The following is a 24,345-nucleotide window of genomic DNA, read 5'->3' on the forward strand; positions in this document are numbered from 1 at the left end:
GATGAGGGAATTGATAAATTGACAGTGGAAAATCGAGGCTCGTTTAAAAGAAAAGAAGGGATCTTTTTCAGAAACAGAATACTTTAATGCACTCTTGAAGGAAAAAAAATTGTAAATAAACTTGACAGTGAAAACTTGAAGTGGTTTGGAAGATGATGAGAGGATTTAGATGACAGTGTGTGAGATTTAATTGGGGTGAATAGGATCGAAATAGGATTCTTGATTATGGTTATTAAGCTCAAGTTTAACAGAGATGAGAGCTGTTTTAGGAGCAGTGTGGATTGGGTAATATCGATCATTTTGGAAACTTTGAAATAAATCACTGGCTAATTGCTAAAGCTTTGATTGTGTGTGTCTGTGGTTGGGCTTCTTTTATAGTTAATTTACAGAAAAGCAGAATATACATAAAATGCTTGGATGTTTCAAAAACGCATCAAATGTTTTGAATGAATCTTGTGAGGTTAGACAACGGAGGGATGAATGTGCTTGATAACGGAAGGACTGAGTCAACGAGAAAGCACAGGAGATAGAAAAAGAGAGAATAATCCCTCAAAGCCCAGGAGGATTAAGCATCCAGAGAGCATCACACCATATTACAGAGAGATGTTTTTAACCTCAGGTCAACTACCCAGAAACCACCTCTCACTAATTTCAGTGCAGTAGGAGGAGGGTAAAAGGTGTCAATTTATGAACAAGTGCAAATAGCTGCAGTGGATTAGCTTTAAAGGGATACTCCACTTTTTTCGGAAATATGCTCATTTTACATCTCCCCCAGAGTTAAACAGTTGAGTTTTACCGTTTTAGAATCCATTCAGCCGAACTCCGGGTCTGACGGTACCACTTTTAGCATAGCTTAGCACAGATCATTGATTCTGATTAGTCCAGTAGCATTTCTTTCAAAATGACCAAAGAGTTTCAATATTTTTCCTATTTAAAACTTGACTCTTCTGTAGTTAAACCGTGTACTAAGATCGACGGAAAATGAAAAGTTGCGATTTTCTAAGCCTATATGACTAGGAACTACTCTCATTCCGGCGTAATAATCAAGGAACTGTGCGGCTGTACCATGAGTGCAGCAGGCGTAGTGATATGACGCAGCGCCTGAAAATAGGTCTAATAGGTTAGACAAACTTAGTCCCGGTCACGTTGGAAGAAGTTACCGAGCTGGGGACTATTTTCAGGCGCTGCGTCATATCATTACGCCTGCTGCACTCATGGTACAGACACACAGTTCCTTGATTATTACGCTGGAATGAGAGTAGTTCCTAGCCATATCAGCCTAGAAAATCGCAACTTTTCATTTTCCGTCGATCTTAGTACACGGTTTAACTACAGAAGAGTCAAGTTTTAAATAGGAAAAATATTGAAACTTTTTGGTCATTTTGAAAGAAATGCTACTGGACTCATCAGAATCAATGATCTGTGCTAAGCTATGCTAAAAGTGGTACCGTCAGAACCGGAGTTCGGCTGAATGGATTCTAAAACGGTAAAACTCAACTGTTTAACTCTGGGGGAGATGTAAAATGAGCTTATTTCCGAAAAAAGTGGAGTATCCCTTTAAGAAAAACAAAAAAAATAGAAAGAGGCAGAAAATTTGTGTCTGCATTGCCTACATTTGTTTCTGTGCGTGTGAGAAAGTAATTCTGGCTGTTCATTAAGAATGATTTTCTCATCTCTCTCTCACACTCTATAAAAAAAATTGTGTATGCAAGTATATGTCTTTTACATAATGTGAATTTTAAAGACATAGATGAACCATTTTGTAGATAGTTATATCAAAGGAGAGGCCATCAAACAACATCAAAGACAAACAGAAATTGACACTTTCTGGGGACATCATAGTAGAAATCAATACAATTTATTTGAAGTATTTGTTCTTTTAAATGCCAAAGCAAAATCGTTAGAAGACTGAACATCAAGGAGGGAGAATAAGTTTGATTCCCACATATCAAACCATAGTCTTTGCATAAGCTTTGACTTAGACATGTACAGTATTTAAGTTAACAATAAGTTAATTAAAATCATTGTTAGATGGTGAAATTATATATCTAATATAGAAGAGAGATGGAGATCTATTCCATAATAATATACATTGCTAATCCATATCTATTTCCTTTTCTCTGTGTCCTTGACGGTGAATCAGAGCACATCTGCGTGTCCTTGAGTAATTTGTCTTGCTCTCAGCTGAAGCCTTTGCCTATATCCAGTAGCCCACTGAGTTGCCCACTCACCTGAAAGAGTGTGCTAATAATCATCTCTTTGTTTGTAATTATCTGGATGCCAGATCATTTTTAATTCAAACATTCTCTAAATTTGGCCTCTGGCCCCTCTAAATCCCACTGTTTCACTTTGTTATTGATTGGGCTTCAATCGTGTGTGGCCGATAGAAATGAATAAGTTATAAGAAAAATTATGTTATCTAAGTGAGGCAGCCTCTTTTTCTAAGCTGTTGATATCATGAAATGACAGCTGTGAAATGCCACAGGTAAAATAATATCTGTGTCACTTCACAATGCTTGTCTTTTTTATTGATAGAAATGTGTCAGTTTGTTTTCATTACGCCTACAAATTGATATAAAATGTATCTGCAAGGCTCTAATCAGATTATTACTATTATTAAGCAAATAGCAAATAGTAGCAAAACAAACTGATATAACCATCCTGATCTAAAGCATGTGAATGAACTGTGTATAAAATGGATTTATGATATCACACAGTTTGATATATTTAGCCAAACTGAAGGCAGAAAAATGGTTAAATGCATTAATAATGTTTTGAGTCCTATTTCTAATGGATGTTACATCTGACTGAAGACAGAGACTGAGTCACTGAGACACTTTTGGGAAGGGATGGAAAATTACTATGCTCTAAGTAATTTTGTATTATAAAGCGCTAATCTCTTCTAAATCAAAGTTACTTAGTAAATTGGTGAGAGAAACAAATAAAGAGATGTACCCAGATGGATGAATGACAAGGTGCATGTGAGGAAACTTTTCATATCAGTGACCTGACCAATGTTCAAAACAGTCTGCATTACTTTAGTATGATTGTAGCATGGATCCCTATTTGAAATATAGAGGTTTATACAAAAGAGTAATGCATTGTTGTGAGCCAATCATCTCACATCTCTAAATGATGACGCAACATGATCTCAGACAATTATCTCAGGGTTAACCAAACACAGAATGTTTCTCCGTCCATCACATTGTACATGCAGTTTTTAACCAACAGTTGGCAAAGGGAAAACTGCTATTAACCACTTATTTAATTAAAGCTGGAATATTTCAAGAGGTATTTATACAGACACTTAAATAACTAATGGCAGCATGAATGGACAGAATGAATGCAATATAATATACAGCTTCTATAATAACTGTAAATCTGGTTTAGGTTATGGGGGCTAACGGTTGACACTGTGACCATCGATCAAGGGGTTTTCATTCAAAGATGTTACCGTCATTGTGAGTCACTCATGTCATTATGGAAAATCCACCTACGGCATCTAACGGTTCTCATGAAACACGTGATATTTACATAGTGATTCTGCCTGCTGCATTCAGACTTTTTTAAATGCATATTAAAGAACCGACTTTGGTGATCAAAGGCGTGGATTTTTTATTTTTTTATTGGTAAACAATTACAACACAGATGGATATAGAACATCAATACAATATGAGGCTAATAGCACATCAAAAGACAAACGGAATTACACACTGATTCATGCCAGAGAGAAAGAGAGAGGGGGGAGAGAAACAGGTGAAGAACAGATCACAAGCTATAGATGAAAGCGTACGAAGAAGGGGGGCTAGAAAAGGACCAATGTCACATATACTGGATAATCAGTGGCTGAAGAGCTGACGCTGCCTTGTTTTAATCCACTGTCCTGTGTAAATGTTAGGTAAAATAACCAAACAATATTGTCCCACTCTGCCTTTGCTAATGCAAATTGATTGCAAAAACCGACTTCAACCACTAACTCACCATTCGGCCCGTCCCACTGGAGAATCTGAAACTTTAAGTCTTCAGCTATATGGACAGAGAATGCACCCAATCTGTCAGTAAGTGCCCATTGCATCGTGGTCCAGTTGAATACAATAGGCTCATCGCCCCCTTTTCACTTCCCTCCCTAAAAAAGTGCATTGTTGTCTTAGCATTGGCATTAGATGTCAAGCCATGTGGTTAGTGCGAGCCGACCCAGCTGCTGACACAGTACTGGCTCGAACAGTGCTCAGTATTTGATGAAGGGAACACAGAGCACCAAGCAGCTCTTTCCCTGCAGTGTTTAACATATTTCAGGGAGGGGGAAAAAACTAAATCAGGTAAAGTATATAAAAGGCAATAGCTGCAAGATTTGCATCTGTTGAGACAAACTCAGCAAGCAAGTATATGGTGCATGATAAGAAAATACTCATCAGGTTCGTGGGAACTGCTCTGACTCTATAGCTGAGAATAGATGAAAAAGATACAGTTCATTTAACAGACAGTGACCTCTGTTGTCTCACTATATGGGGTAAGTTGTCACAATTGAACCTGCTAGTAAACAGAGATACAGTACAAAATATCAAATCATTGTTTTGGTCAAATATTAACCTGTAATTGATAGACTGTATAAATGTATAACATTTAAAACAAAAATGACCAATAAAAAAATGTGACAACTTGCCCCAATCTGTTATTTATGAAAAATAACCTTATCCTGAGAACAAAGTAACTTCATTATAGTTAACTAAAAGACTGAATGTAAGTCTGAACATATTCTAGTGTGGTTTTATTTTACCCAACATCTATAGCAAAAATCTTTTGTTGTTTTTGAGAACAGAATTTACTACAAAAAAAATAAAATAATAAATTCAAGAAGCTTTTGAACAACTAGATGTTGGAAACCACCATACCAAATTACTGCTATAGAGAAAACAAATATTTGTGTAATTGCACTTTTTACACAAAACCTTACGGTGATTTCTAATTAGGCTACCTTGTGACAACTATTACACTGTAGCCCCGCTCTCCACTACATAGGCCTAGTATTTACGGCGCATCTCGTTTAGTGTCAATTATAGTGATGTTCGTTAAACATTTTTTTAAAGATTTGTAGTTTGACACTGACAGTAATTCATGACAGCATATGTTATGTCATGTATCAGCTAACAAACCAGCAAAATGCAAGGGTGGCAATGAGCAAAGGGTTTGTTTGCGGTAAATCAGACTAAGATATATTTTTGCAAACATACTTTGCAAAAATATCTTGAGCTGGATTAACGTATTAATAATACGATTAATTAATTATATTAATATATTTAAATTAATTTTAAGTTATCTCACAGCCCCTGGAGGATCACTGGGGCCCCCTAGTGGGCCGCGTCCCCACCGGTTGAGAACCACTGTTTTAAACCCACCAACAACTGACCCTCGTTCCATAGCTCTCTCTCTCTCTCTCTCTCTCTCTCTCTCTCTCAATGCATGGATTTCATACTAGGTATGCTACTGTTCACCACTAAAACTAGTGCTGCATTACTATTAATGAACAACGCATTAGTGATGAAAATAAGGAAAAAAGAAAACAAATTAAATCGAGCCGAGTCGACTCCCATCGTTGACTTAAATGAGCCGAGCCGAGTCCGACTCGTTCGCGAACGACTCATCACTAGAACAGCTGCGTTCCAGTTTCTCTCTCTCTCTCTCTCTCTCTGACTGCGTTCACTTCCTTACTTTCACCCCTCCCTCTCGCGCTCTCTCCTCCTCTACATCCTCAATCTCTCTCAGCAGCAGCAGTTTGTGTCCTGAGAGAACTGGCACCAAACTGACGCATCCATGGGGCGCGCGCAGCATCTTTATTTCACCACATTACAATTTGAAGTCATATAGTGGAATATTCACGCCACCGCAACAAGCACACGTCAGTCGTTCGGCGTTTAATCTTCAGGCTTAAAACTCTCAGTCGCTCCATATCTGTCTGTATTTGTCACATTTGTAGCTGTGTCGAGCTGTGGTGATGGATGGGGATGCGTGTGTTCGCGTGTGGACTCGACCGCTGCAAGTGATGCTCCAGCAGAAGAAGATCAAAGCGCGGAGGAAAAAGCGCAAGGAGTTGTTCGGGGGACAGATGTGCTTCATGGGGCTGCTGCTGCTGGCGGTGTCCGGCTTGTCTAGTTTGGCCGAGAAATCCGGTGAGTTTCGGTTCAGTATTTGTCAGGAATGTGTGTTTGTGAAAGCGGAGGGGGGTAATGGAAAGTTTTACGGGAGAATCATTCTCGCACTCGGAACTGGTTTAGTAGAGAACCGTAGCCTACTCGCAACATTGCACCGACTTTTAAAGGGAAACATGCAGAATCACTCTTAACTGTTCCATAATGCAGTGTTTCCCAACCTTTTTTTCAGCCAAGGCACACTTTGAAATTTAAAAAAAAAATTGTGGCACCCAACACTAGTGTTGTTATGAAACTACTTTGATACGATACCTTGAAATGTATCGATTTTCAACACCACAGGGAAGAACTGCCTACTGTCATATAGATATTTGTAATAATATATATATAAAAAAAAAATAATAATAATAAATTGTCCATCCATTGAAAGTCTAGGAATCAATAATTTCTTCTGAGGCTTTTATTCATAGCCTATATAAACATTGCTCAATTACCATTGCAAATCTCACCTAAATGTTTGCTCACTCAGTGTATTTGTGTTTTTATATTGGGATACTTTTGTGTAATTGCACAAGATAGCTTGTTTTTAATATAAGTTTTTAAAATATTTTATAGTGTAATAATTTCACAGTTATTCTCCAAATGAATGTAGAAACAACATAAAGACATTATCGCCATTCAACACTACAGTATAATTGAAACCTATCAATTTTAAAATGTATTAGGCTCCAAAAAAAGAACAACTTTTAATTTAAGTTAACTTAAAACAATAATCAAGCCCATAATAAATGTTATATTTACCTGTGCCCTTTTTCTCACAACTCTTTACATTCATTTAAGACTTTATTTAACACTGCTCTTATGAGGATACTCAACAAAACGGAAATTTTGGCATAATCGTGTGTTCAAGCGCGAAAGAGAAGTCTATTATGGTTTGCGTCGTTCTGTGCGTGTGTGTCAGCAGGACATTCACAGACAGCGCGTTCTCTTTTGTCATGTCGCACTTGAATGGTTTAAAAGCATTTGCATGAAGAGGAAGGTGATGATATAATGTAACGCTAGGCAAAGGATGACAATTTTTTTTAAAAAACATTATTTGCGTTAAATATTTTTAACGCGTTAAACTGAAAAACATTCATCGCATATGCCTTACTTTTGACAGCACGGCCATAGCCGATGTGTATATGTGAATACGCGGCGAGACCGACGTTGTGACAATATTTTCGTGTATTTGACCGTAAGTGCAACAAGCCAAGCTTTATGTTTACGCATTCGGAATGAAGCACGGGAATGAAATCATGCACAACCCCCGCAATTCAACGCCGAAAACTTACGATTTGCATTTTTATTATACATTTGTGTGCGTTATTTGATGGTAGGCCTACATCATTTTGTTTTTTTTTTACACATTTTAGCAATTTTAAAATGTTTGTTTTTACACGACACCCCTACTCTCGCCAGATGGCACCCGTTTGGGAAACGCTGCCATAATGGATGTATTTCTGAAACAGTTAAAAATTTACAGAATTCGGCTACACAACTGTTTTAGATAAGCATGCTCACACTTTTTAAAGAGTCATATACACTACTAACCATTTTAGCCGTACTTAAGACTGTCACAAGCGATGTCACGCATTTTTTAGGCTGAAACATTTTTTGTCACATACAGCAAACATCTCCTCACTATCCGCAAGCTGCCTGTCCCCTGAACACACTGTAAAGAAACACGGTCTCTGTAGACAGCCTAGGCTCCAGAAACGGCAACAAAAACAAACTGGGCCAGCCTGGACCACGAAACATAACAAACAGTGTTCCAGCCAATAACTGACAAGAATGATTTGGGGGTGGGGGGTTAGTGCGCGTGCACATGAAGGGGGGTGTGGGGAGTGGAGGAGAGAGAAGCATGAAGAGGGAAGTTAGCTACAGGAGAGATGTCCTAGACAACGACTAACGTTAGAATTATATTCTCTTGAATTTTGATATGGCCGACACACGACCAAAGAGACGACGTTAGCAAAGAAGAGGGAAAAAGGGGAAGGAACGGGTGAAGTCCCGAATTTACATCGGAAAAGCACGAAAGGGATGGGGAGGGGACGGGATGAGGAGGATGGAGGGTCGAGCTAGCCTTCGTTTTGTTTGACAATACTTCGAACGTCAACAAGAAGTGACGTCACCCAACATCGCTTAGAGCACCTTTAATGAACTGTACTCATAATGTTTTGGAGAATCGTAATGACACTAGCTATAAACTGTTTTAGAGAGACAAACTTAACAGTTAGAGAACATAGCACTAAAATCCATTTGAGACAGCCATAATCAAACAATTAACTATTGAAACATCTGTACAATTATTGTTAATCATTTTAGAGAATCAAAAGCTGTTTTAGAAGATAATCTTCATGTTTACACTTTTAAATTTCACTGTGATTTAGATACATTTTTGTCATAAATACAATCGTTCTAGTGTTACGTACTTGTGATGTTGATGTACTGAGTAAAGTGTTTTGAACATCTGTGTTTAATAATAGGTTGATCTGTCGCAGGGCAGTTTTCTCCCACAACGCTGATAAAGTTTGGGTTCTGATCCATAATGGATTGTATAAGCCAGTGGTGGTTTACCGACTGATTCACAAACACTGAAGGAGTTCTTTAGAGCTGAACATAAATTCATGACCCAGGGATTTTGATGATCTCAGTCATCTCTATATATTATAACATAATGTGCATCACCAATTTGTTAAAACTTGAGTCAGGACAATGTGGCAGTTAATCTCAGAGACATTAACAGTGTCTGTACCTTTTTCCTTCACAGGCTTGCTTGTTAAAAGCATTTCTACCACTCATGTTTACATTATAGCGACGTTGTAGGACTTGCATGAAGTTGTCTCCTTAAAAGTTGGCAAATATTGTCATGGGGGCTTTTCTTATCAGCTTGTCCAGATTTGTCCGCTCCCTGATCCATGATACCGTGCAATCTGAATCCGTCCACACAAACTCCATCTGTCCATTCGTATCTGTGCAACTCAGCACAAAATTAATGACTCTTCATAATAATATTTTATTAAATATATCCCTTTTGAAAACCATTCAGGATGTGTACATCTGTCATATACCCTGACATACAAAAGATCTTTTCATATAATACTCTGCATGTTCCCTTAAGGGCACCGCATTTAAAGATAATCTTGTTGTATAACATAATCTTGACAGCTCTGTACATTACATTAAAAGGGTCATTTAATTCTATTTTCAAAGATCGTTATTTTGAGTATTGCGTGTGATAGAATGCTTTAATGTTCAAAAAATACATTATCTTTCACATACTGTACATTATTGGAGCTCCTCCATTCCTAGTCTTTCTAAAACACGTCAATTTCTACAAAGACACTCCTTTCCGAAAAGCGTAGTTTGCTCTGATTGGCCGGCTGACCCAGTGTGTTGTGATTGGCCGAACACCTCAAGCGTGTGTCGGAAATGTAACACCCCTTACCATAATCGCAAGCTTCAGCTTCTTAAGCAATTATAAAGACAGTTAACAATGTCATCAGTTTTACCATATCAGTTTGAGCCCGAGTCAGATTCTGAAAATGCAGATGACTAAGCCGATCGATCTGAACCTGATACTTGTCTGTATTTACAGTACACAAGTCGCAGTTCAGCTGACAGTGTAAAACAGAACACGTAGTGCATCTATGTTTGTCATCTTTATACCACAAGTTATAAGCGGAGAACAGAGAATACTACGTTTGCAAACATAAATCCATATCTGCAATTTTGATTGTAAGAATGACAAACAATTATGCGTTACTCTACAGTGCAGTGCACAAAACTCTGCATTTGAACAGTCAATAGCAAATACTTTTAAAAACAATAAAACATACTTACATGATTCAGAAGCGCCAGATTGCCCTAGCTAAGTTGAAATTGCCCCATTTTTGTGCCCTCCCAGGTTAAGGAAACTGTCCTGTGTAAAATGCGCTGCACGCACACAAACTTTTGGGTTGTACTGTTCTGGAACAGTGTTGTAAATAAATCTTAACCACTGATTCCTAATTGCGTCCTCTTTCGGAAGGCCAAATAAAGTGCTTTTGCTTTCGCATAGTCTTGGCGGCGTTGTCGACATGGTGGAGACAACACTACTACGATAACTGAAGTATGCATTTGGTCGGCATTATGCAAATACGGTATTTCCACATAGTGACGTAGGCATGTGAGGGAGAATTCAATCAAGGCGTTTTAGCTAAGTCTGGATCTGCCTTATCTTTTAGATAGAATAAATCTTTTTGTGGGAGACTTTGAGCTTTACAACTTGGCAGATCGTATACATGGACAAACAGCTACATGACACACTAAAGAAAAAGGAAAACTTGAAATTGCATCATATGACCCCTTTAAGGCTGTTGGATGAAATGGATAGATCATTTAATTTACATGTACAGTGTGTTGATATATATGGGAAGCTGCTATTTTGCAAATGCCACGAGGGAAAGCAAATAAAAAGAAGTGGAGAAAGTGAAGAGGTGGATTTGGAGGGAAGAATAGGGAATAATAAAGGCAGGGAGAACTGTGCTGAGTGGCCTGCCAGCCAGAACAGACACTGATATAAAGCGACTTCTCAGTCAGTTGCTGACTGGCTCTGACAGACATGCTGCCTGCATTTGGGCCAGCTAGTCAGGCCTCTGAGCTTCTTTATTTTTTTTATTTTTTTGAGGCACTGATTTTATTGATTGATTGATCCATTTATTTATTTACATCGTTTCTTGTGCCCCCCATTTTCTTTCTTTCTCTCTCTCGCTCTCTCGCTCTCATTTCTCAATACCCTTATCTCTCTCTTGCACTATTTGGACAAGATTAGTTTTTCAAACGGCTTGAGTCAAATTATTACCAGAGGACATCTGTGATGTCATGTACTGATTCGGACGGGATTTGGAAATCTATCGGTTTTTTTTCTTCCCGTCATTTTACCAGGAAAATGTAGACAAAAACTTCAAAATTTATAATGGTGCTCCAGGCAGGGCCATAAGAAATCTAGCTTTAGATACAATATTCATTGAAAGTCATGTTGATAATTATGTTAAATATAAAATGCATATAAATGAAAAGAGTATATATATATTCAGATAAAATATCTCCTCTGAGTTAGCAAAAACAGTACGCACCACATTTTTAGCCAAGGTTGTGTGAGAAAAACAATGTTTTCCTGCCCAAATGGGGCTTTTGACGTCAATTAATGTTCCCTGTGTGCCCAGATGCTCCCAGGTACCTCATGTTCATGCTTGGCATGCTTTCATCTGGAAGAAAAAGTGAAAGAAAGAAAAATGAACAATGTGTTAGATCTTCCTATTGTCTAGGAATATTTTGGACAATACTGGAGAAGTTTGGTGTGTTTTGGTTCAAATTTCGCAACACTTTCTCTAACATGTTTAAGAAATGCACAGTGCTGGATAAACCTGATGGCTTTAGGATCAATAGTTTTCCTCAGTCTCTGGCTGTTGTATAATGTTTGTTAGCTCTTACTAATTTATGCTGCTTTATATGGATATAGTTATTAAACCTATAGAAATTTCTACCCTCACCACCTTTTTGCCATTTTTTTAAAGTAAGGCAACACAAGAACATTTTTTATGTCAATATTTTACAATACATATTATAAATTATAAAACAATAGAAATACTGTTAAAAAATTAAGATAATTATTGTGACAATTTCTGGTAACATTTTCAAATGTTATATGCATAGATATAAAATATGTACTAGCCAATGTTTCATTTTATTCCTTCTTTCACTTGGAGTGTCCTTGACATTGGTTCAAATGACTGAATCTTCAATCTTTCTATGTGCCACGTGAACTGTGGACAATAGAACACCTGAAAGGCTCTGGTTCTCAGCAAAATGATTTAATTACGTTCAAATGAATAAAAGTCTTGAATGAAAGTCATTTGACAACTTTTTAGTTTCCCCTTCAAGCTAATGTTGCATTGTCACTAAATCTTGCAATCATTGATCATGTTCATTGCCTTGCAAGATTCAAACTTCAACATTTGTTTTTCTGTGATGTATTGAACGTTGTTGGTGGAAATACATATGAAATTGCAAGAAATTGTTTATCTGGTTTTTATAGGTGACCTGGCTGCTTAATTGATTTTTGCATAGCTTTCCAAGTAGGATTACTTCTTATTGTTCTTACCTCTCTCTGTCATTCTCTTCTGACCAGCTCATTTATCATCCACACTGGTCCACACCTTTAGTCTCTTTTGGAGCAGAGCAGTTCATTACTTTAGCTAGTTTTACACCACGCTGGGCCACAAGCCTGACAGCAAGCTAGTCCCAGATGGATGACATGAGATGGATCAGTGCTGTAATTGTAATTCTATATCGCACAGACAAATTGAGGGTTTGGAAAAAGTGCAAAATGTCAGAGGTCTAACAGTGTTCAAGTTACAGATTTGTGGCCATTGAAGCCCATGCACAGGATATTAGGTGGCACTGTAACAAAGGTGTAAATTAAGTGTTCCATATAATATTATAGTTTTTGATTTATTGGTATTGGTCAGTAATATCAGGATATATTTATCATCTGATATCACAATTTAATTTGAACTCTCCTTTCCACTTATTTTTTTAGATCATAGGTTACTTTAGCCATTAGCAGCACTAACTTAAAGGGATTGTTAACCCTAAAATGAAAAAAAGTCATAATTTTCTCACCCTGGTGTTGTTCTAATGCAGTATGTCCTACATTCTTTTATGGACCAAAAAAGGAGAATTTTTACAAAAATGTCCCGCTTGCGCTCATCCATATAATGGCAGTAAAAAGCGACCAGCATCAAGCTCTCCAGGGTGAGTAAACTACTAGTACAGAGATGTAACCAATATTTGTTGAGCCTTCATCATATAATAACTTTTTTATTTTTTTATTTTTTTACAAATCTGTATAACACTGCACATTATAATGTTAAATTCACTTAATAATCACAATTTTGATTTGCTACTGATAAAACAATTGTCATTATTATTTTTTATTTATTTTTTACAAAATGTGTAGATTTTTAGTATCATTATTTATTCGTTTTCAACCATGAAAATGAAGAACATAATTTGACCAGAAATCATTTTTTAATCAGAGCATCGCTGAAGACTTCCGAAGGTTACCAAATGCTAAATTAATTAGAAACAACAGTATTGTCATTTATCAGGAGAGATATATAGTGTTATGCTCATTGTAATATCCACTGACATGAACTGAATATTTTCTGTCAGCTGTAAAATATACTAACTCTGCAGTTTAGTTTTCACTTGAGCTGATGAATGGAGCCAGTGATGTTGTTGTCTGGTGCACCATCACCTACAAAATCCATCATGCTTACACACCAAACCAGCCTCTCTTTATATGCCTTTGACAGCTCACAGCTCACTAATCATTCACAATTCTGTTTGAAACATGGCTTTATTTGTTAAAGCAGAGTCCAAGCACTAAATATATGAAGCACAGGCTGTCGTTTCCACAGAATTTCTGAGATGTGTTCACAGTGAATAAAAACCATCCAGTCATTTGATCAAGTGTGAAGAGCAAATAATGGCTCATCTTTCAGTACATCACAGTTGGCAATTAAGCTCCCCGTTCAAACACTGATTACAAAAATCATCTCAACACAGTTTAAATGTACAGCAGGAGACTCAATAATGTGAATCTTTCAAGCTTAAAGAAGAGGCACTGCACATAATTTAAAGGCTAAAATATAGCTCACTCATTTTTTTACGCGATAGATAAATGCACATGTTATTTCCTGTTATTTCTCAGTAGTCTGTTTACATCATGATAAGTTTCTTGTCCATTAATAAGGTGAAAAAAATCAACACTATCACGTAGATGTTTTGTAGAGGAGCAACAAAGTAAACAATATGCAGACATTATTACACAGTGACCTCATAGTCATTTCAATATATAACAAAGTGTCAAAACAAAAGTGGCATTTATTTGTAGAGAAAGATAGCACAAGCACACTTTTCAAGTGTGATACTTCTCAAAAAGGAAAACTCTAGCATCATTTGTTTGCAGATGCCACTTGGTTTGAGTCTAAAGTACACAGAAAAAAACAGTAAATAAAGCATATTTTTAAAGTAAATTTCACATATGAAATTAAGTAAACTCTACTCAACTAAGTGAAAGTAACAAAGAAAATAAGTCATTTTAACTTGGCTAGTAAAAGGTTGAGGAATATTTATTTAGTTGAAGTTTCCTTTGCAATACATTTCACTCAAAACAATGTAATGTTGAATTAAGCCACACTTTTAAAATATTTGCTTTACTTAAAAATACCTAAGTAGTTATTACAATAGATATTGTGTGAGACAGCATATCTACATATCAGAAGTTATGTGAACGCAGAGACCTCAATACTTGGTAGACAATACACAATGACTGTAACATTTGATGGATCGTTTCTGTGTTTGAATGTGTCATTTTGAGTAGAAAATTTACTCCAAATGTCACAAAATGGCACGTTACTAATCCTAACAACAAAAGCAATGATGAAACAATGTAAATACAACTGGAAAACTAATATAGAATTTACTTAGTTCACCACAAAATCATTTTTATCAGTGTTCCCTACATATCCAAAAGTCTCCATATATGGCAAATGTATATTACAGACCATCATGATGAAGTGACATTGTTGTTGACTGTGCTGAGCTGTTTACAAAAGTTAACATAAACCTTGAGCAAGATGTTGGCTATTGAATTAGTCTTTCTGTCTGTGATGGATTAATAGATGTTTAAAAATCCTGTCCAGTGGTTGCTTGTATAGCGGTGGTAGCACCGTATTTCAACTTGCCGCCAAAGACAATTCCATGATAAATTACTTGAGTCTAAGAATAGGTGTGTTCGACTTGAAGTGTCGCTGCGCAGACTGATCGATGCATGACATCAAAGTACCTTGAGAGCGATCTGAAAGCATACAGAGCCACGTGCTCTCTAATCGCTCTCGCGGTACTTTGATGTCATACACCAATCGGTCTGTGCAGCGCCGCTTCAATTCGAACACACAAATATGCAACCCATTTTACTTCTGTGAAAGCATATGCAACAAGTAAAAATGTATGGCAGGACTAGGTTTTATTTGTTGTAAATGGATTGAATTATGAAAAGTGGGCATTACATACTAGAATGGAGCCTAAAACTAATTATAAAACAAATGTGACCCTGGACCACAAAACCAGTCACATTGGTACATTTTTTAAAAATTGAGATTTATACATCATCTGAAAGCTGAATAAATAAGCTTTCCATTGATGTATGGTTTGTTAGGATAGGACAATATTTGGCCAAAAATCTGGAATCTGAGGGTGCAAAAAAATCGAAACACTGAGAGAATCGACTTGTCTATTATGTTCGTGATTGTGCTGCATTCACTCACAAAAATAAATGTTTTATATATATACGGTTGGAAATTTACAAAATATCTTCATGGAATCTTTTCTTAATATCCTAATGATTTTTGCATCCATTTTACTTTTATGATGTATCATTCACAATAAGACCAGGAACATGTAATCAGAAAGTAATAATCGATTTTAGATTTGGACAGGTGATCGATCGATTTCCTTAATAACTCTATAGAGAGAAAATTCTCAGTAGTTTCTCAGTAATTAACCAAAAGTACTGAATCCCCCAATAGAATGTCACTAATTAATACAGTGGTTTTATTTTAGGCTAGCGGTCTATTCTGGAATACTCAAGACAATTTAGTAAGGGCGGAGGCATCTGCCACCCTGGAGCGCGTGACGAGGTGAAAAGGGGATGGAGAGAGAGAAACAGCAAGGGGTTTTCTATCTGCCAGCTCCTCCCGGATCCCTCCACATGCCTCTCCTGCAGCTGCCCTCACGTGTAGCGCAGGTCATTAATTCAGAGAGGAGGGGGCGCCCTACATACCCTTTCTCTCTCTCTAAAGGCTATATATGTGTGTGTATATATATATATATATATATATATATATATATATATATATAGCATGCTCTAAATGTGCTCATTAGAGGTGTGATTTATGATGCCCCCTACACTCCACCTTCTTTGCATTTGTGCTGCAGTAAGAGTGGAGTAGGCCCTGCATTGCATCTGTTTATGGTGTTTGCTAAAGCAAAAAAACTGCTCCAACCGAGTAAATCAAATGCAATGCACAGTTCGGCAGAACACAGCAAGACCACTGAACATCTCCTAGAGAGACTCTGGCCAGCCAGTGAGTGAGCAGATGGATTGCACACAGATGTTTGGAATATTTTAGACGTACGGAGATGAAAACCAGCCTTGTATTGTAATGTAGCAAGGACAAGCATGTTGTACGGGCACTGATCTGCCAGAAATGTTTCGCGCTGAAAATATGTTCTCCAGTTCACTTTACAGACATTAGTATGCTGTTTTTCAGAGTGAGAGACATTAACCATAAGGATGGTAACCTTGAGTCTGATCGACTCCTATTTGGTGCTGCGAGTTAAGATGAGGTTCCATCTGTTTGAAACAAAGTTAAGTCGCAGAGACAGACTTTTTTCTGTATTTATTTTGTGTTATGCTTATAGAGAACCAATTTCTTACCTGTAGTTTTTAGGTAAGTTTACCTAAAAAACAACAATGTTGATTAAAAAAACAGCATCATAATAAGTGTAGTGATTGTCAAAGCATTTGGTAACTAAACAGAATTGTATTAAAGGTTGTATCAGTGATTTCAGGCCCCCCAAAAAATGATCACATTCATCTAATCTTTCCTAACGTTCCGCTAGCTGCCCGCCCTATAAGCATGCCGTCAAAAAAACGCGTCTCTCTAGGCTCTGAGATCTGCACACAAAAACAATTGGTTTCACCAACCACTCAAAACCAAAACAAATAGTGTTCCAACCAATCACCGACAGGGGTAGGGTGTTGTGAGGTTTTGAGCCAGCTTCTTCTTCAGCTCCGACTTCGCGTGCAGCCGTGCACGAGCACAAAACCTCACAACACCCTCCCCCTGTCGGTGATTGGTTGGAACACTATTTGTTTTGGTTTTGAGTGGTTGGTGAAACCAATTGTTTTTGTGTGCAGATCTCAGAGCCTAGGCTGCCTACAGAGAGACACGTTTTTTTGACGGCATGCTTATGGGGCGGATCGTTAGGAAAGATTAGATGAATGTGATCTTTTTTTGGGGGGGCCTGAAATCACTGATACAACCTTTAAGTTTAGTGACAACATGTTACAACATTGACATGGTACAATGACTTTTATTATTGATTGACACAAATTTCTCGATTTCAGTTCAATTCAATTCTTGTGATTTGATTCCGATCTTAAATCAATATTGATTAATTTGGATAAATATTAGGTACAGTAGATACATGTAAATTTTTCTCAAAAAAACAACAACAACTCACCTAATGCTGTAAACATACAGAGAGGCCTGTCAGCTGGTATTATTATTAAAGATTAAAAATAACAACTAAATATAATGCAGTTCTCCAGCTGTTTTATTGGCCTCTTTCCGCTATTGAAAAACACTTATTGACCGATTATGTATGCGGCATATACATTTTGGTAAGTTATACTGTATCTTTCAACATACCTATTGTTCATTCGTGTTTATTTACTATTAACTTGTATTAACACGTACTGCCTGAACTGAGGCACTACAGCGATCTGCACGTCACATTTACAAGCGCCAAAACAGTATTTATTGTTTGAATTTCGTAATAAAATCGATAGAATCTGAGAGCTGAGAATTTGTTTCATATCAAAAGTAACCTGCTCTGTCTTGTCAGTGTCAGTGTCCTCTTTGCTTCGCAATTTTTCTCTGCATGAGAAAATGAATGTGTGGCGTGAGAGCGTGTGAAAGTGTAAATTGCGTGAGTCACACACTGAATGCGTGAGAGTTGGCAGCCCTGACTGCAACTATACTAGTGAACTTGTATACTATATACTAAATAATATATAATAAACTGATAGTTTATTAATTAAATACTTGTAGAACAGTTTATGTAAAACATAAATATATATATATATAAAAAAAACTTTTTAAAAACATAAAAAAGTTTAAGAAAGCCCACTTTGAAGTATACTTTCAGGAGTTTTATACAGCAACTACCTATACTTGTAAGTTTTCTGTAATATCATACTTATAGTTTACTATTTATTTATTTTTTGCACTTTGAGGAGCCTATGCTACTATGTTTCTATTGAGGTATTAATTTGTATACTTTAACTGCACTTTAAGTAGATTTGATGTAAATATATGTACACTATCAGTGGACTACATAAAAATTCACAATCAGAATTAGTAAATGTATGTTTTCTTTTTAAATGAATAATTTAAAACAATTTATTTTTAGTTTAAAAGAAGTATACTAATAGCACTCTGGAATAAACCTCTTTTTTTGTAAGGGCCATTTGTTGACAAAGTAACATAATATGTTGCTTTTCATATCTTAAAATATTTGTCATTATGAAGTTGTATTTGTTGTGACTTGTCATTGGTGTCAACAAAGGGTTGCTGTAATCCGAGTGTTGTGAGTGATGATACAGCACATTTCTAATAGCTAAACTGCTCAGCTGTCAGAAATTAGCATGGAACCCCAGCACACGCTGTGAGTGCCAGCACATTCAGATAGCCTTTCACCTGCGCTAAAAGGGGAAGAAGAACTGATTAGCTTTTTAATTATCTGATTTAGATCAAACGTGAGCTGACTATCTTGCAGTGCAGTGCAAATTACAACTAAGGATATAAGAAGGTAGCGCATTACTTTTCACACAGGATTACCTTTCATTCAAATAAGCATTTTTGCTCTGTAAAAATGACAAATATGCTTAAGATATTAAAATCCACCATTATATGAAAGAATAGTGAGTTCTAAGCCTTTAATCTTTTGGCTGCTTTGAATTTATATAAGCTCTTGTTTGATATTCTGTCTGATTACATAAAGCTGCAGTTGAAACATATTTGAAGGTGGTATGGGTTGCATTGAGAATGGATATCTTTTCTTGTGCAGTTAGTGGTGTTTGTCATTGTTTCAAGATGGACTAAAAGTGTTAGTATAGGAGGGTGCCCAAAACAAGCTTTTGCCCTAAAAGAGCAATATCTGAACACAGAAGAACCAGACTCAGCTGGGATGTAGGAAGAGATTTTGTGGTCCTATGCCACCAAGACAAATGTTGTAAGCCAAAATTCAATGCAGTTCTGTTTGTCAAAAATCAAACACTCTTTTCGCTTCATAAATACTGTGAAATATGGTGCTAGTATCAGTAGGACTGCTTTTCATCATCAGGGACTGGACATCTTGTTAAAACAGAAGACAGATCTGACCACCTTCAGCAAATATCGAATTAAGTGTGGAATTCGGAAGAATGTGGAAGAATAGGCCACAACCCCTTCTGAAAAGTGTGTGAAGCTAGTAAATACTTCAAAATATGGTATTTGAAATGTGGAGATTGAATATAAAATTACTTTGTTATAATAAGAAAGATGGATGGGTTGCTAATGTGGAGTTTGTCCTATGGAGTGTGATTGACAACCTGACTGTGGCAGTTTATTAACTCTATTTGTGTAACTTTAGGTGATCTTGATTGGTGAAGTGATCATTGTATCTGCTAAAATGAATGTAACTATAGCAATGTGCAATGATGTGTACAAAATGTAAATTATTCAAAATCAGACTTAAGGAAGTCCTGTATAATTAGGGTAGTTTGGAGTTCACATGGCTTTAATCTGGTTTTAGTTCTAGTTTTAGTTCTAAAAATAACTGCAAAATGTTGATATATTTCTTGACCTTCACTACTGCGGATATTTCCATATCTATTTTTGTGATTTAGCATGCATATGGAAATGTCCCAGACACCAGAAGACTGGGCAAAAAAGACTACCGTAAAAAAAATGGGGGATGCTACACTGAGTGACGCCCCAGAAACCAACTCTCGTTTACCCAAAGCCTCAAAGCTCTCTGACCGCCCCTCCAGTCCTTTGAAGATTGTTTGGTGGAGATGAGGCTCTTGTCCAGTTCTTCTGGCTGACAGCAGACATGCACAGCAGGAGTCACACTGCCAGCAGTCACTAATGAGACTATTAATGGCCTGTCACATCCATAAACGGCCAATTACTGATACCCAATCACTGACTTTATATATAACCACTATAGATTCACTCCTGATGGTTTGTTTAATCATTCACCTGATACTAGTCTGATTATTAACTACACTGTACAATTCTCAGACAAGACTGTTCCCAGCGGTCCACGCGTTTTCATCAAGTCCCACCAATACTTTTAACACCCAATAAATTCCATATGGGGTTCATGTGTAGGTTCTTTATTTGTATTGATTCTATATTCAAGGTGGTTTCAAACTTTTTTTAATGCCAAAGTACCCACAAAGATGATGATCCCCTGGTGAATTATCAAGACATGTTCTGTACGGTAGCAGTAATTGGTAAATATTTTATATGGCCATTTTATTCAAACCAAAAGAAATGATTAATAAATATTACATGGAAAATATTATTATTAATGATATGATTAATTTTTCATAACTCAAATGTATTTATTTAGTTATTTCCTCTTAAAAAAAGAAAAAAGAAAAGAAAATTGGTCTAAAGCCCCACTTTTTGTCTCTCTCTCTCTCTCTCTGAAATTTTCCGCTTTCCATTTTCGTTCCCCAATTTGAAACCCACTCCCTGCTTTAATCCAAGCAGATGTTTGTCTTCTGCAATGTCACCAATATAATACAGTGTTTCCAGAGATCCTTACATTTTTCCTCTCTTCTATCTTCTGATTTGTTTGCAACTCTACTCTCTCCCTAACTTTGTTTGACTAGTACTGTCCCATATTCAAGTTTTCACCTAATGAAGATAAACTAGGTAATTACGGGTTTGGCAGAGTGGAAGTGTGCAGTGTTATATTTATCCGTTTTGACAGTATGGGGTCGGATGTGTAAGGGCAGTCTGAATCTATAGGATAGAATTTCCTGGGTAGTTCCTCTTCGCAACAGCTGCTATCTGGGACAGTCATCTGTGGGACAGGTCCTCAGGTGATGTGCTGCAGATGTGGCTATATAGAGCAATCTATTTTCTCTTTTACAGTGTTAAAAGTATATAGCACATGCATCTGGAAGCTTTCTTCATAAAAATAGCAGTATAGCACTGTTAGTGACAGGCTTTCTGTGTGATGTGGACCATGAAATGAATACCGTGATATATAATTACATTAATGTTTGTCCAAATAATGGTCATTTTGTATATAATTCTGTCTGGTGCCACTAGTGGCACAAATATTAAACACTTCCCCTATCATATTTGAGTAAATCTTTAATGACCCTTATTGTTGGGTGATGTGTGCAAAGTAAACAGTGACATCAAAGGTGCTACAGTCGTCCTACTTTTCCATTAATTTAATTTATAGTTGTCTTTCGATGTCACTCAAGACAATTTTGCATCTTCAAAACGCATCCCCTGAAACAGCACTGCAGTAAAAAGAGTTAACTTGTATAATCTGGCTTAGTCATGTTTGCTCTCTGTGAAATTACTTGAACATCAGGGCGAGCACCTACAGCTCTTTTTCTGTAGAGGGAGGTCCATTGGCGTTATGCATCCTTGTCTTTCAGCTGCCTTTTTATGCTATTTTATCGTAAAACACCGAGTATTTAAGGTGTGTTTATCTCTAGGATCTGGGCATTTAACGTCATGCTAGAGGTATTTTGCTTTATGACATGCACCATGTTTTCTTTGTACATATGACAAAAGGGGGATGAAGAACACTGCATGTAATATGTTTTAAATTTAGAATGTAGTTTTACATGTGGAAATGGTCATTGATTCTTGGTTGTACATTTTCTAATAAAGGTGATGGTGCTGACATGCTGTGGGCTCTGGTGCAGTTGAACATAGAGACCTTTTTTATTCATTAGAAGTTACTACGCTGCCTTTGTCTATGTATGCTGGTTAAATATATATTGAGATTGTCCTCACAACAATTTATAGTCATAGATATGATAATGGATAAACTCCAATTCATGGTTGTTCATTGGTCAAAAGGTGTGCAAACCTTATTGTTACATAATATGTATTTCTATACCACTTGGACATGATAATCCTACAAGTCACCATGTGTGCATTTTCAATCTTGGTGAAGGACTGTCTCTTTAATGGGGTGTCTCGTAGAGGTTCCTTGGGCTCTCTGGTGCAGCTGCATGCTGAGACTTTCACATTCATTACTTAAAAATGCCTAAAATACTTCTGCAGAGTATCTCAGCCCCTCTTGTATTATTATAAATGTTTAATTAGAATTACTCACATCTAGTTACACAAAAAAATATGCCTAAATTCAATCTCTTAATGCAACAAAAGCATTGTTCTTCTTCTTCTTTTATGTGTGTGTGTGTGTGGCATTAAGATATTGGATTTGTTCCTCATCTGTAGTATATTCTTTATCTCATACATGAATTTGTTTTATTCTCTACACGTGTACTACTGATGTGTTTTCTGTGTGAAGATTAGCCATGTTCATCTGAGTGTGATGTCGTCACTGTTCTCCTCTGTTCTCTGCAGTTACGTCACATCTCCATAGTAACTTCCTGCCTCCCCCCGCATGTGTGTGTGCAGTGTGCATTCTGGCTCGCTGCACAGGTAATGCCATTTCTGTGCAGCATGTCAGAGAGAAACACAATATTTCCAATGAAGCTTGCACAATGAGCCAGAACTTTGCTCAGTCTAATGGAGCTGCTACTTTCCTCTCTAACATGTGTTTGTGGATGGAATCGGCATGGTTGATTACTTAGCCACTTTGTTGCATTTTAGCCCAGGAGAGTGAGAAATAAAGACTGGGGGCAAATTCACTAAACAGTAGGACCATTTTGGCAAGAAAAAACCACACACGCCATATTCATTAAGCACCAACAGTCCAGTTTACCAGGTTCTAAATGTAATAAGTTAGGGTTGTACCATATTTTAAACCTTCATCTTTTTTTTTCTGCACTGTATTCATGACTCTATGTGACTCTATGTGAAATTAACATTGCTATTACCCATGAAAAGTATTTTATTTAAAAGAGATAATCATATGATCATCAATTGATTATGGCAGCATTTATTAATTCAATGACGGAGAAGAGTGTTTTTACAGATGCACACAGATGTGTAGATGAGCACACTTTCAGCTATTTAAACTGATCATTCAGCATTATAGGATAAATGTATTATACCATTTTATTGCTTATATGAAATGTTATTGAATAATAATCTGTTTTTTTATTTCAGTATTTCTCCATTCAGTTCAGTGGCCTCTGGGTACTCTTACTCAAAGACTGTGTATATACCAAGATTCACTGATATTACAATGAATGGGAGAAAATGAAGTGCACAATATGTCAGCATTAGTCCCGCCTTCTAAATAAAAGAGCCAGTCGGCAATTGTTAAAGTCATTGCGTTACTGCAGCTGCTGTTAGAAGCATCATCACATTTTAGTAACAAACAATATCAAGTCTATAACACGTTTCCACGAAGTACAATAAGCGTATAAAACATTTGCACGAAGTACGATAAGCGTATCGTTTAATATCGTCAGAACACTCGTTTATACAGCATACACAAGGGGCATTTGACTGGGGACATTATTGACATTATTGATACTGCTTGCAATAGTAATGCAACAGACAGGTCTACCGGTCTCTTAAGCCTGGGGCGGTTGTGGCCTAATGATAAGAGAGTCAGACTTGTAACCCGAAGGTTGGGAAGTGACAGAGGTTCCACCTAACCCCCAATCGCTGCAGGGCACCACAGCAAAATGGCTGCCCACTGCTCCAGGTGTGTGTGTCCATGGTTTGCAGTGTGTATGTTCACTACTCTCTGCTCCTAATGTGTGTGCACTAACTTGGATCGGTTAAATGCAGAGGACAAATTCCAAATATCTGCCCTTCACGTCACTTCTTGTTGATTTTAGTTTTTTTATAAATAAAAAGGTTATTGAGCTGTTTACACTGTTATATACAATAAAACAGCCTGCACATAAAAATGAGCACAAAAACCTGCCTAGTGCTTACCTCACACAACACGAAGGTGGACATGCGCTCGGGAGAGCAGACAAATTCGTCACACTTTCTGCGTATGTTTTAAAAAAACATAGCCTACTTTAATATATAAATTACGCTTTTTTTAATAGCCCACTTAAAGTGTTTATTACAAATATATTACTAAA

General features: G+C 36.9%; 1 protein-coding gene across 1 annotated transcript in view; it reads left to right on the plus strand.

The window, feature by feature from the left end:
* The window catches only part of slc24a3 (solute carrier family 24 member 3), a 98,387-nt gene that overhangs the window by 11,287 nt on the left and 62,755 nt on the right, over positions 1-24,345 (plus strand). The window contains exon 2 of the mRNA XM_084392408.1: positions 5,975-6,167. Within this exon, the coding sequence (XP_084248534.1) occupies positions 5,993-6,167 (175 nt within the window). The 5' untranslated portion in view covers positions 5,975-5,992. The remainder of the gene's footprint in view (positions 1-5,974; positions 6,168-24,345) is intronic.

The sequence above is a fragment of the Rutilus rutilus genome, assembly GCF_951802725.1.
Source record: "Rutilus rutilus genome assembly, chromosome: 20".
Taxonomy (NCBI): domain Eukaryota; kingdom Metazoa; phylum Chordata; class Actinopteri; order Cypriniformes; family Leuciscidae; genus Rutilus; species Rutilus rutilus.